We start from the raw sequence: 13,460 nt of genomic DNA, 5'->3' as shown, positions 1-13,460 counted from the left end.
TCTAATACTTAATATGTTCTATCTAAGATATTATATACATATATATATATATATGGACTAAGGCTTCATGTAAACAAGGTAAACAGTCTATAAGCAAATGTATGGTAAAGAACGATGACTTTAAAATTGTGACAATACACAAGATATTTATAACAGAGGTAGGAATATACAGTGTGATATGTAATATGACAGTACCATTGAATTTGTTTTGTGTCGGCCAGCTACTGCTGGCCAAAGAATCTCCTTTAAGTGTAGTTTGTATACCCAGTGAGAGTCCATCAGAGAAAACTAAATTTTCCATGAAAGAACTATTTTAAATACAGACCCCTTTTCTCTCTCTCTCTCTCTCTCTCTCTCTCTCTCTCTCTCTCTCTCTCTCTCTCTCATCTTTTGCAATTTCCTTTTCTCTTCACATATATCTTCAAATTCGATCTCCAATAACCCATATTTTTATCTCTCTTTTCATCTCCTGACTGTGCTCACATGTTTAGAAATACAAAATATATAAAGATGTTGTTTTCCAGTATTTCATCAAAATGGGTTCACTATATACAGTGTCATTAAATTATTTATTTTTCTCAGTAATCCTCATAGAGTCTCCTCAATGACAAGGTCAATTCTTTTCAACAATTCCAAAACATTCTTTAGTAGAGATACAGTGTCTTAAGGTTTCTATTCCTGTGAAGAGACACCATGCAACTCTTATAAAGAACAATATTTAATTGAAGTGGAGGCTTAGAGTTTCAGAGGTTTAGTCCATTATCATCATGGCAGTGAGCACGCTACTATGTGTGTGGTGGTGTGCAGGCAGACATGGTGCTGGAGAATTCTACACCTTGATCCAAAGGCAACAGGAAGTAAACTGAGACACTGGGTGTGGCTTGAGTATATATAAGATCTCAAAGCCCATCTCCACAGTGACTCTTTTCTTCCAACAAGGTCATACCTACTCCAGCAAAGCCACACTTCTTAATTATGGTGATATATTTGTAATCTAAGAAACAAAACTTGCCTGAAGATCAGAGGACAGAGTCAGCCACAAAGTTAAACATAGAGGTCAGGCAGTGGTGGCACACACATTTAATCCCAGCACTTGAGACCTCATGCCTTTGCTACCAATATTTGGGAAGTACACACACCATTAATCCCAGCACTAGGAAGACTCAGATAGGAAATGATATGGCTAGGTGGAGAAAGACATATAAGGCATGAGGAGACAGGAACTAGAGGACTCAGGAGCATTCAGTCTGAGGATTTGTGGAGACAGGATTGACTGAGGAGTTGGCGAAGTGAGAAGTGGCTGTGGCTTGTTTCCTCTGATCTTTTAGCATTTACCTAAATATCTGGCTCCAGGTTTTTATTATAAGTCCATTCGGGGGCGATTTTCTTTCTAATTACTACATACAGCATTATGTTTTTAAGTGCTTCTATATTTGTGGATACCTGCTGGATCCAGGCCTTGACTAATATAAATAGTCATTGTAAAACAAACAAACAAAGCCATTCTACCTTCATCCTTACATTTTTTCACATTTAAGAAGTTTCTAGACTAAAGTTTATAAAATTAATAAGATTATAATTTTAATAAATGCTTCCTTGTAACTATCCAAAAAGTTAAAATAACTCATACTTACCCCAGTAGTTCAATTGAGTCCCTTCCTCCACTTCCATCAGCAACAATTTTTCATAATACCTCTTGGAAAATGTAGCAAAGAATATCATTAATACATTGAGATGTTGGTATTTACTCCAGTTAGCATTTCAAATCATAAATTCATGTCTCAAAAACAGAAATTTGTATCTTTCAATTGACCTACTAAGTATATTTTTGAGAAAAGGTCTCACCATGCAACACTGGTTAGCCTAGTAACTAGCTTTGTAGATCAGACTAACCTCAAACTCATAGAGTTTCACTGCCCTTGCCTCCCATATGCTGAGACTAAAGACATGTGTAGCTGGGGTTATCTCCTGGTCCTGCCTGGCCCATGGTCAGGACAAATCTCTCTCACCCGCTAGTCCTGCAGCTGACCCAAATAAACACACAAATGCTTATATTATTTATAAACTGTATGGCCATGTGGCTCAGGCTTCTTGCTATCTAGTTCTTGTATCTTAAATTAACCCATTTCTATAAATCTATACCTTGCCACGTGGCTCGTGACCTACCAGTATTTTGCATCCTGCTCCTCATCACAGCAGCTGCCTGCCTCAGCCTTCCACCTCCCAGAATTCTCCTCTTCCTTGTCCTACCTACACTATCCTTCCTGCCTGGCTACTAGCCAATCAGCGTTTTATTTATCAGTTAGTCATAGCAACATATATTTACAGCATACAGGACATCCCACAGCAGGCATGTGCCACCATACCTGGCTGAACTACTAAATTTTCAATCTTGAAATTTTTGTTTTGCAGTACTAGTATTTTAATTCCCTATATGTGTGTGTGTGTGTGTGTGTGTGTATTCTTAAATGTGAGGGTTTTGAAATTTGTTTTTATTTTATGTATTTTGCAATTGTTGTTCGAGTTGTGATCTTTTCTCTGGCAGCTCTGTTTGGGTGGACACTTAATCTGTTTATGTTCTCAGCCTACTGGGCTCCTTTGTTTTCATTCTTGCTTTTTGTTGCTGGCCATTGCCTTTTTATCCAAGGCAACCCCATGAGAGGGAAAGAGAGATGTTCTTAAATCCTGGGGCCAAGGCATTCTTCTTCTACACACCAAAAGCCCCATAAAGAAGCCTTTGCACACGGCACTAATAGAACTGCTTCACCCTTGCAGTTCCTGTTTGGTTTTGGTTTTTTGTTTGTTTGTTTGTTTGTTTGCTTTGAGACATGGTCTCACTACGTAACCTTGGTTGGTCTGGAGCTTGCTATGTGACCAGACTGGCCTTTTGACTTACTGGCTTTTATGGAGCTACAGAAAGATCTAGAAAAAAACATAGTCAACTTCATTCCTGGGTATCCACAGATATCTTGAGTCTTTCCGAGGGTTGATGTGGGTCCTTCTTTACAGAACGTTCTCAGGATTCCTGATTCATCCATGCAGAAGAAAGTTTTTACCATCTCAATATTTCCTTGATTCTTATAAAAAATCAATTGTCTCTACTCCAAGGAGAGGCGGATATATTGGAATTAAGAATAGAACATATGCTTATTTATTCATGAATATTATTAATATTCATAATATTTGTATTTGTTGAACTTACCAATAACATCCAGGCTACGTTGGCCTATAAGGTCCTCTGAAATCTCATTTCTACATATTGTGCAAATACAACTTGTATGTCTTCTTGACACTTGTCACTTGAGTCATAAGTCCCTCAAATATACCAGTCTGTTCTTACCTGTGACCTTCACAATTGTTATTCTCTTCACCTAGAAAACTATCCTTTTCTTCCCTTTGCTTTCGACTTTCCATCTTCCAGGTCCCATTCCCATATCACTCATTCAAAGAGGCCTTATCTGAGGCCTGAATCACTCCATCTCATTATTTCACATTCATTATATCAATCACAGCTCAAACCACTATACTTATATATTTATCTCTCTCCTCCATTAAATCATTTAAAAAGTAAGACTATTTATAGTTTTATTCCATAAGATAATACATTTATTGAATAAATGTACTTATTACAATTACTTGGCTGCAGAAAGAAAAATAAAAATTCAACCGTTTGTTGATTCCAACTTGATGATGTTTATGAGGAGTGTTTTTGCCAACATGCAAACTACAGCAGGTGCAAACCTTATCTAGTGATGCTGAAAGTCCTGTTGTAGGGAGTCATCCATTACATTGGAAAATGGAGAAGTGATTGAGAAAGTGATTCTTACATAAAATTTCTCTTAAGACTTCTCTGTATAGCATCGCATTCTTTTAATTTTTGAGAATTTCATACGTGAATACTGTGTTTATATAATTTCTGCCCCCTCCACTCTCTCTCCTAAGTTTCTGTGCCCCCAACACCTTGTCAGATGCAAGACCTCTTCTTTAATTTTGTTACACACATAAACACACAAACTTTTAAGTCTATTGATTGTTCCTCGTGTGTTCGTGTGATTGGGACTGAACACTTGGAAAACCAGGTCTCTTATTCATGGAGAAAACTAATTCTCCCTCTCAGCAGCCATTGAATGGCTGCAAGTTTTCATCTAGGGGTGGGGTCTTATAAAAATATCTCCAACCCATGTTTGCGTGTTGACTTGTATGGTCATTATGCAGGGCTTCTTTTAGGCAATCATGTTGTTGAGATTTCATGAATACAGCTTCCCTATTAAGTCTAAAAGTCACTATCTTGGAACAGGCATCCTGGTCCTCTGGCTCTTAAGTTTTTCCACACCTTCTTCTGTGATTTCCCTAAGACTTAGCTATGGGGTTTATAGTGTAGATGTATCAACTGGGGCTTGGGGACCTCCACTGCCATTTATTCTCTGCATGTGGACCAGTTGAGATCTCTGTAATAGTCTCCATCTTCTGCAAAAAGAAGCTCTGCTTTAAGAGCTACATTCACATATTGATATATGGATAAGTACTTAGAATACAGTTAGAAATTATATTAGTTTAGGAAGAAATGGGAAGAGTGGTTTCTCCTCTAAGTCTATGATCTCTCTAGCCATCAATAATTGGCTATGTTTACAGTAGCAGACATGAATTCCCTCAGATTGAGCAGGTCTTAAGTTCATCTAGACAACTGTTGGCTATCTCTATCCCCAAGATGTGGCTGCCATACATTGCACCATAGGTACGACTACTGATTGCTTCTCTCCCTTGGCAGCTTGTATACTTCCTCTAGATATTATGAGAGCTAATCTTCAGGGAGGATGCTTCCAGGTCAATTCTAATTTGATTCTTCTAAGTCCTGTGTTCAAAATGACTTGTGTCTGTGGCAGTAGGGTCCTATTTTCAGATTCTGGAAGGCAATCAATGGTAATAGTAATAGCTTATATTGTTTAGAGAGTCTCTTAGAAGCTCCTGACTAACAACTCAAAAGAAGGTCTTACATGCCTGGAACTAGGGTTTCCGTTAGATAGTCTAGGGCTCTTGTGTATGTGTGTGTGTGTGGGGGGGTACATTATCACCTCATGTGAATGTAACTCCAATATAAGTTACAATAAATTTAAATAAGCTTATAAAATAATGTGTTTTCCAATGGCTTTTTCAAACATTTTTAGTGTTATTTCCTCTCTTCCTTCTCTTTTCATATTACCCTTCCTCCCCTCCCCCCAGTTAAAGTATCCCACCCATTTTCCCCTCTCCCCTTTAATAACACCTATGCCATACTATTTCCCTTTAAGCCTATCAATAACATATATTTGGAAAAGGAAAAAATAGCCTGCCATATAGATATTACAGGTCTGCCATAGCACACATACACACATGCATACATACATCCACACAAATGCATGCACACACATACAATTTAGAAACATCTCCTCTATGCATATTACTGCAAACTTTTATTACATTGATATTCAGTAAAATTTTCACATGGAATAAAATAATATCATAATATCCACTAGTCCATTGAATTCACCAATTCAAAATGAATATTATAACTTACCATGTGCTCTTCATGATTTTTGGAAGACATGAACATTATATATTTTATGAAAATTAGGAATAATTTAATTTAAGTGATTTATAAATAAGTAAAATTTAGTATATTTTGTCTTATGAGGTCAAGCTGGATGATGGTGTTTTGTACTATTGTTTGTTTTTAGGTGTATTTCAAATCTTCAAAAGTAATAGAAACTTTTTAATAAAACTAAAACCATGTCATTAACCCTTTTTCTTTTTATTAGATGAATGAAACATTCCATGAATCAAACCTGAGAAAACAGTATGTCAAATCTCACACTGTTCAAGTAAGGTATGCATAGCAGCATGAGAAACAGTTTGACTTTCACCTCTACATTGCTTTCCAACAAAATGTGTTTCTGTGGTGTGCAACTTTAAGTATGAAATAAAATTGAATTTAGTGTAGTAAAACTCCCCATGCTTCATATATATATTTATATATATATGTGTGTGTGTGTGTGTGTATGTATGTATATATATATATGTATGTGTGTATGTGTATATACATATATACACATACACACATACATATATATATATGATGTTTTATCACTTTTTAGAAAATGATTACAGGACTAAAGAGATGGCTCAGCAGCTAAGAGCACCTGTTGCTCTTACAGAGGACTAGGTTCAGTTCCTAACACTCATATGGTGGCTCACTACCCATCCATAACTCCAATTCCAGGCGATCCAACACTCTCTTCTGACCTCCTTGGGTACTGCATGCACATAGTTCACATACATACATGCAAGCAAAACACTCATACACATAACATAAGATAAATAAATCTAAAAACAGTAAAAATACAAATTGACTAAACTACAACCATGAATTCCAACTAATTATGAGCATCAGATAAAAGTTAAATGGTCTGCTTTTATTTGAGGGTACAAAATCAAAAAGCATATATAAAATTGAGAATATACTTAAAACTTTTTAACATGAATAAAGGAGGGTCACTGATATGACTTATAGGGTAGAAGCACTGGGACATATCCTGGTGACCCAATTTCCATCCTAGCATCCCAGAGAGATTTGACACTAGAGAGCTGTTCTCTGACCTAATATACATGAATATATATTCTGATATAACATGAATGTTAACACACACACACACACACACACACACACACACTGAATAAAAAAAATAATTTTTGTAACCAGTTCATTCAAAGTAGAGACATTTCACATAAAAAAAGGACAGGGATTTTTGTTTAAAAATCAAATTCATTTACCACCCTAGTCCATGGCAACAATGGACAAAAGCTGTTGTGGCATAGTGGAACATTCCTGTAACCCCATGACTAGGAAGCTGAGGATACAAGGGGGTTTACAATTTCTAAGCCAGATGGAGATACATATTGAAAATATCTCTCATTAAGAAGTACATAGATAAAATAAATGATAAATAATAGATGTCAAAAGATCTAGGAACTGAGTGTTTAGCAGTTTGCAACAGACTCTAAATATTGACAAACTACATCCATAGTGCATACTAGGTTTCCCTCCTTTGAAGTTTGGAGACCTACAGAAGTCAAGTTTCACAGCTTTATCCATAGTCAAGATGTCCATACATACATGGATAAAGAACAAAGAGTCAGGGGAGATTGGTATGAATAGAAAGAAGCTCAAGCAGCTGGGAGTTCACATATTTGACAATGTGGGGAGTTATGTCCCTAGAACCCCACCTCTGTGACAAGGGGGTCCATGGAAAGGAGAGTGGATAAAGGAGATAAATTTTTTTGTCATAAAGAAGCAGATCCCAGTTAACAATGGTCCTTCAAAAACTATTTGTCACCTATTATGTCTCCCTACCTCACTAGATTTTTCTAACCCAACAGGAAATAATATCCAGAATATTCCATCTATAAGCTTAGAATGGAGCTAATATAATTCAGTTTTAAAATATGTGTTCATTCTTCATCACTTCAAGTAACTGTTGTGAGCTCTGCTGGGCATTAGGAAGTTTCAGTAAGAATAAAATACAACTCATACTCTCATTACTAATTGAGAAACCAATTAGATAATTAAATCATTAATTAGTGCTTATGTAGGTAAAAGGTATGCAAAATTGATAATCTAGCCGGGCGTGGTGGCTCACGCCTTTAATCCCAGCACTCGGGAGGCAGAGCCAGGTGGATCTCTGTGAGTTCGAGGCCAGCCTGGGCTACCAAGTGAGCTCCAGGAAAGGCGCAAAGCTACACAGAGAAACCCTGTCTCGAAAAAACCAAAAAAAAAAAAAAAAATTGATAATCTAGGTACTGGGGACCTTCAGTTTCTAAATCTCTGCATAACACAGTCATGTAGACAAAAACTAACACAGACTTCTGTTGGACCCCAGATGGAACCAAGCTGTGATCATGAGGTAGAAGCATCAACTTGAACAAAACTAGGAGGCCTTTGCTGACTTCTGTCCTAGAAATAATGTCCTTGAGTATGCTAATGATAACTGTTTAAGTAAGACAGCCTCCCCTTTTGATTAGATATGTCATATTGTCCCTTGCTACTTAAATACCATATCATTATTGAAATACAATGAGAAAAATCCTGTGCATGATGTTATATGGGAACTAAATAATTAATATCCATGTAGACATAGTAGTTTGCCTTTTCTGCCCAGGGTTAGGTACACACAGAAGCATAAAACCAAACTTCTCATTTCAAATGATTCTTTAGTATTAATTAATTTTGATGCATTCTTAAAGTCAAGGGGTTCTCAGGAAAGAAGAGACATATCCAAAATGATTTAGTCAATCGTTCATGTAGGGAAAACCATTGTTAAAATGTAGTGATTACATATATCTATCAGAACAATCATACAAAAATACAGCAAAAAGTTTCTAAACCTTCATGATCCACAAAAATAACCAGCATTTTTAAACTATATTGAATTTAGCTGAATATATATGAGACTATACATATGCCTATAAACTTAAATTTTCCTTTTTATCCCCCTAGATATTTTAAAAATAAATACAATTGGAAGTCAGCCTGGATATATTTAAAGCTTAAATTTAGGTTAAAATTAATCAAGCCTATAACAAATTAAAATAAATTATCCAGTAAGGCATAACATAATAATCACATTTAAAAAAATATAACAGGAGAAAATAATAGAAATAAGGTTTGTTGTCACTATGGGAATCCTGGATCTTGAGCACAGTTTCTATTTTTGTTCACATGTGTTCTGAGGGTTTGAAAGAGGGTGCTATAGGGTTGTAAGTTACATAGAGCTCCAGATTGTTGTTTTTCAGATGCAGAAGCCATTGTAAGACACAGAGATAGAAAGTCATACATAATAGGCCTTCTCTATAGTCAGTTACAGTTACCTCCTCGTAAAATGTAACTACACAGAGAAACCCTGTCTCAAAAAACAAAAAAAAAAAATTGTATAGTTTATGCATTTGCATCTTCAATTTAGAATGACAAGTAAAATGAGTTCCCTCTGTAACACTTAGTCCTGATATTCAATGGGTAAATAGATAATGGCTCACTGTTGTAAACTGTGACTCCATTTAAAACAAAAACAAAACAAAACAAAAGATAATAAATGATTCCTTTTCACCTGTTTTTCTGTTCACTATTTCCTGCTAGTTCTCCCTACAGAGTTCATACTGAATTTGTAATTATTTGTATTAACAAGTAACTTTCATTCACTAATGTGATATTCAAAATTCTTCTATATCCATTAATAAGAAGCTCTTGATCTGTAATGATTTTTTAAAAACTAGTAAGTAAGATTATCATTCCATTTTGTAGAGGAGAACCAGGAAAAATGAATGACAGCAACTTGCTATATAATCATAGTGGTGGTAGACACTAAATATAAAATTCAAACTTAGTTTCCCTGGATATAAAAATAAAACAACTCGTTCATTATATCCATAAAATATTGTCTCCTCTCCCTTGGAAGGGACTCCACAGTTCACAAAACAGAGTAGTTCTACTGTATTGTGTCAACCATTGCCCCTTTATGAACTTCCCACCCTGCTACTAAAAATGATAGGGGTTTCCATCATGAAATGACAATCTGTCTGTTTATGTTTTACAGCAAAGCCAATGGGAAAGTGGTGTTACATGTTGTGCTGAAATTTAAAGCCTGTTATAGCAATAATGTAGAAAAATTCTGGGACAGCGTTGAAACCATTTTGTATCAGAAGCTCAAAGGCCAAACTGGATTACTTATAGATTTTTCCTCATTTAAATTTTCAGGTAAGAATACATATGGTATGGAATGACTTTCATCTTTCAATCTGAATATGGTGTTTTATTATACACATGAAGCAGAATTTCTTCCTTTAAATGTTGTACCACAGAAAACAACAGCAATTTTTGTGCGCTATGAATGTAACCAGAATCTCAAACTACATTTTTTTTTTTTGGCAAAACACAGCAGCCAAAACTATGGCTTGCTCTACAGTCATGATGCCCACTTTCTTTCTAACCGTCTCAACAATGAAGACTGCCAGGATTGATGGAACTTTTTAAAAATCTATCTTCCTACTTGACACACATTTAATAGAACTTGTCTCACATAGACACATAGAATCTGCTTCTTATTCTTAGTGAGGAAACAACTTATCCCTGGTTTGTGAGAATAGCGTGGATCATGATAAAACACAGTCATCTCTGGGACAGGCTGTCAGTTCCTAGAACTACAAATCCTCTTATAAGAATAAGGCAGACAATTTGGGGAACAGAATTGAAACTGAAAATATTGCCACCTCTATGGGAAGGACTAAAAGATTGGGGTGGGGGCTCCTAGGACAAGCATTCATTTTCACTGAATATCAAAGCATCAAAAAGCAAGATCTGATGTGCTTCTCATGGATAGGAAGCCACTCCTGAATTGTAGCTTCCCTGAGATGTTTCCTCTCACAGCCTTCCTCCTCATTATATACATGTTGTCCTCAAAAGAGGCAAGAAAAAAGCAGCCTTCCAAGTTGTAGAGAATTAAGATCCAAAGAGATAATTTTAGAAATTTATCTGCTAACTACGTAAACAAAAACATAAACGAGGTATTATATTCCCAGCATCCTTCCAAATTTTAAATATTACGTAAGATCTCAGGGAAATACGCACCCTGTTGGTCTCTTCCAAACAACTGATTTTTCTTAGGAGTCCTGTTGCAATGCTAAACTACATTGTTGTCAGGAGCAGTTAAATAAAGCAGGCTAAGTACAGTCTGTGCTCTGGTATTGTCTTAAGTCTTGGAAACTCTCTGTCCCTCACTCTTCATCCTTCATCAGAAGTTAGGTGCCTCATAAAACTGAGTGAGGTTTCACCCGTGTAGAAGCAAACCCAGCAGCTGACAAAGCCATTCTCCCAAAACCACAATGGAACACGTTAATACAGGGCTTATACCCAGGACAGCCCTCACTGAGATGAGTTTTTAATCATTGGTAAAGACATAAGTAGGTCTGTGCCATAGGGATCTTGAAATTTATTTGGCAGTCCAAGTCGCTATTTCAGCACTTTATTAAATACCATGACCTTCTTACGATGACGAGTTAGCTCAGCTACTTACAACGGATACGCCAAGGCTGTGAAGTACATTTTCATACATGCTGCTTAATATAGCAAAAAAAAAAAATCTCTGTATATTTAAGACAAAGCCTTACATGGCACTGGCCAGAACTGCTAATTAAAATGAATGGCTGATTGAAGAACAAGTATCCTACAATGTGACTAGGGAAAAGGGGGTAATACAAGACATTGTTTGAGAACACAGATTCTGCTATTAGATGGCTTGATATTTGGGTTTTTCAGTCCTCTATATGTAAGACTTTGGGAACTTTACTTAACATTTGAATGCCTCTGTCTAACCATGTCATAACAGAAATAAGGATTAAAATAAAAAATACTCATTATGATTGTTGTGAAGATTTTGGAGAACCGATAAATTATAAAGAACATTTAAAGACAGGTTTAACACAAGTCATTACTAATTACTGATTTTTTATCCAGAGAAAACAAAACTGCTCAATATGTATGTTTTATAGATTTAAAAGCTGTCTTAGTTAGGGTTTCTATTATTGTGATGAACACCATGGCCAAAAGAAACTTGCAAACAAATGGGTTTCTTTCATCTTATAACTCACTCATGGGCCACACTATATCACTAAGGGAAGTCAGTGATGAAACACACATCACTGGAGATGACAGAAACCTGGAGACAGAAACCTGGAGACAGAAACCTGGAGACAGGAACCTGGAGACAGGAACCCAACCAAAACTTATGGAGGAGTGGTATCTACTGGCTTGCTTCTCATGGCATGCTCAGTGTGCTTTCTTATACAACTCAGGACCACCAGCCCAAGGCTGGCACTGCCCACAGTGAGCTGAGTCCTCCCATATCACTCATGAATCAAGAAAATGCCAACTGGCTTACCTACAGGCATTTTCCCAACTGAGGTCTCTTTGGTGAATGTCTCCCTCCCTCCCTCCCTCCCTCCCTCCCTCCCTCCCTCCCTCTCTCTCTCTCTCTCTCTCTCTCTCTCACACACACACACACACACACACACACAGACACACACACACACACACACACACACACACACACACACACACACACACATGACAAAATGGGCAAAATGGGGATTAGTGAGATGGCTCAGTAAGTAGAGGTATTTGATAAAAAGTCTGGTGACCTGAGATTAGTCCCTGGGATCATAGTGGAAGGAAAGAACCCATTCTCACAAATTGTCTTCTGACCTCCACATGCCCAACATAAATGTGCTTGCAGGTGTGTGTGCATGTGTGTGCGCACGTGCGTGCTCACACACACACACACACACACACACACACACATACATACACACACACTAATAAATGAATATAATAAAAATTTGAAGTCAAAAGAATAGAGATACATACATACATACATACATGCATACATACATACATATACACATACATACATACATACATACATACATAGACAAACAGGTAGGTAGATGATTATTCTTTTTAATTTGATAGTTTCTGGGTTGGTATTTGAATCACAACCCTGAGTATCAAGGTCTTACTCATTATTCTGGAATAAAGAGGGTGTCTGCTTCTAAGAAAAACAGAAATGTTATTTTTCAAACTCTATTCTTGGATATCTGTTTTCTCATTAATACATTCTAAAGCATAGAATATGTTACTTTTCAAAAACGTGTCTTGAAGTCTTGTGTTTATGATTACATATTCCTCAGATAACCCTATGGGGGACTGGGTCTCTGCAAACACCAGGAATAGCAGAATAATGATCCACATGAGGCCAGTAGGAAAACTGCTTCAACACAACTAAGTAGATGGTGTTGGTTCAAACTTCAGGAGTCTGACACTGAGCAATTTATTTTAGGCATATTTAAGTACAGTATAATTTGGAAAAATGTTTCCTGGTGAAACAAAATCCCATGTATACAATAAGGCATGATTGCATCAAAACTTTTTTCAAAGAATATGCCACTTCTTTCATAAGGATAGGCTCTATAGATCGACTACGTGTGTCATCTTAAGGGCCTGGGGGAGGACCTGGTATGGTCTTGGTCATACAGATAGTGCAAAGGTCAGTAGGCTTTTAACCACCTCTTGTCCTGTTTGTAAGAGTCTGGGGGAGCCTCTGGCCATACAGATAACACAAAGGTCACCAGGCTATTAACCACATCCCGTCTTCTGGGTGACAAACAAGTTATACATCTCTTCTTTGAAAGAGCAACCATGCGTGCTTAACATTCCTGGTTTCCCTGGAGCTTTTCTGTGAGCATGAGGACTCTGTGTACTCTACAGTGCTGGATATGTGGTCTGGCGTGGGGGAAGAAAGATTAGCATCATGAAACAACTCCCTGATGAGAGAAGGGCTTCTCATTTGCACTAAATCACTTCATTCCTGTCCCTGCTC

General features: G+C 36.9%; 1 protein-coding gene across 1 annotated transcript in view; it reads left to right on the top strand.

Moving 5' to 3' along the window:
* The window catches only part of LOC114709051 (transmembrane protease serine 11C), a 53,694-nt gene that overhangs the window by 24,471 nt on the left and 15,763 nt on the right, over positions 1-13,460 (top strand). Inside the window, exons 4-5 of the mRNA XM_028892717.1 lie at positions 5,796-5,863; positions 9,624-9,784. Of these exons, the coding sequence (XP_028748550.1) occupies positions 5,796-5,863; positions 9,624-9,784 (229 nt within the window). The remainder of the gene's footprint in view (positions 1-5,795; positions 5,864-9,623; positions 9,785-13,460) is intronic.

The sequence above is a fragment of the Peromyscus leucopus genome, chromosome 10 (genome assembly GCF_004664715.2).
Source record: "Peromyscus leucopus breed LL Stock chromosome 10, UCI_PerLeu_2.1, whole genome shotgun sequence".
In the NCBI taxonomy this organism is placed as follows: Eukaryota; Metazoa; Chordata; class Mammalia; order Rodentia; family Cricetidae; genus Peromyscus; species Peromyscus leucopus.
Note: the sequence above shows the minus strand (reverse complement) of the source record. Positions and strands in the feature narration are given on the sequence as shown.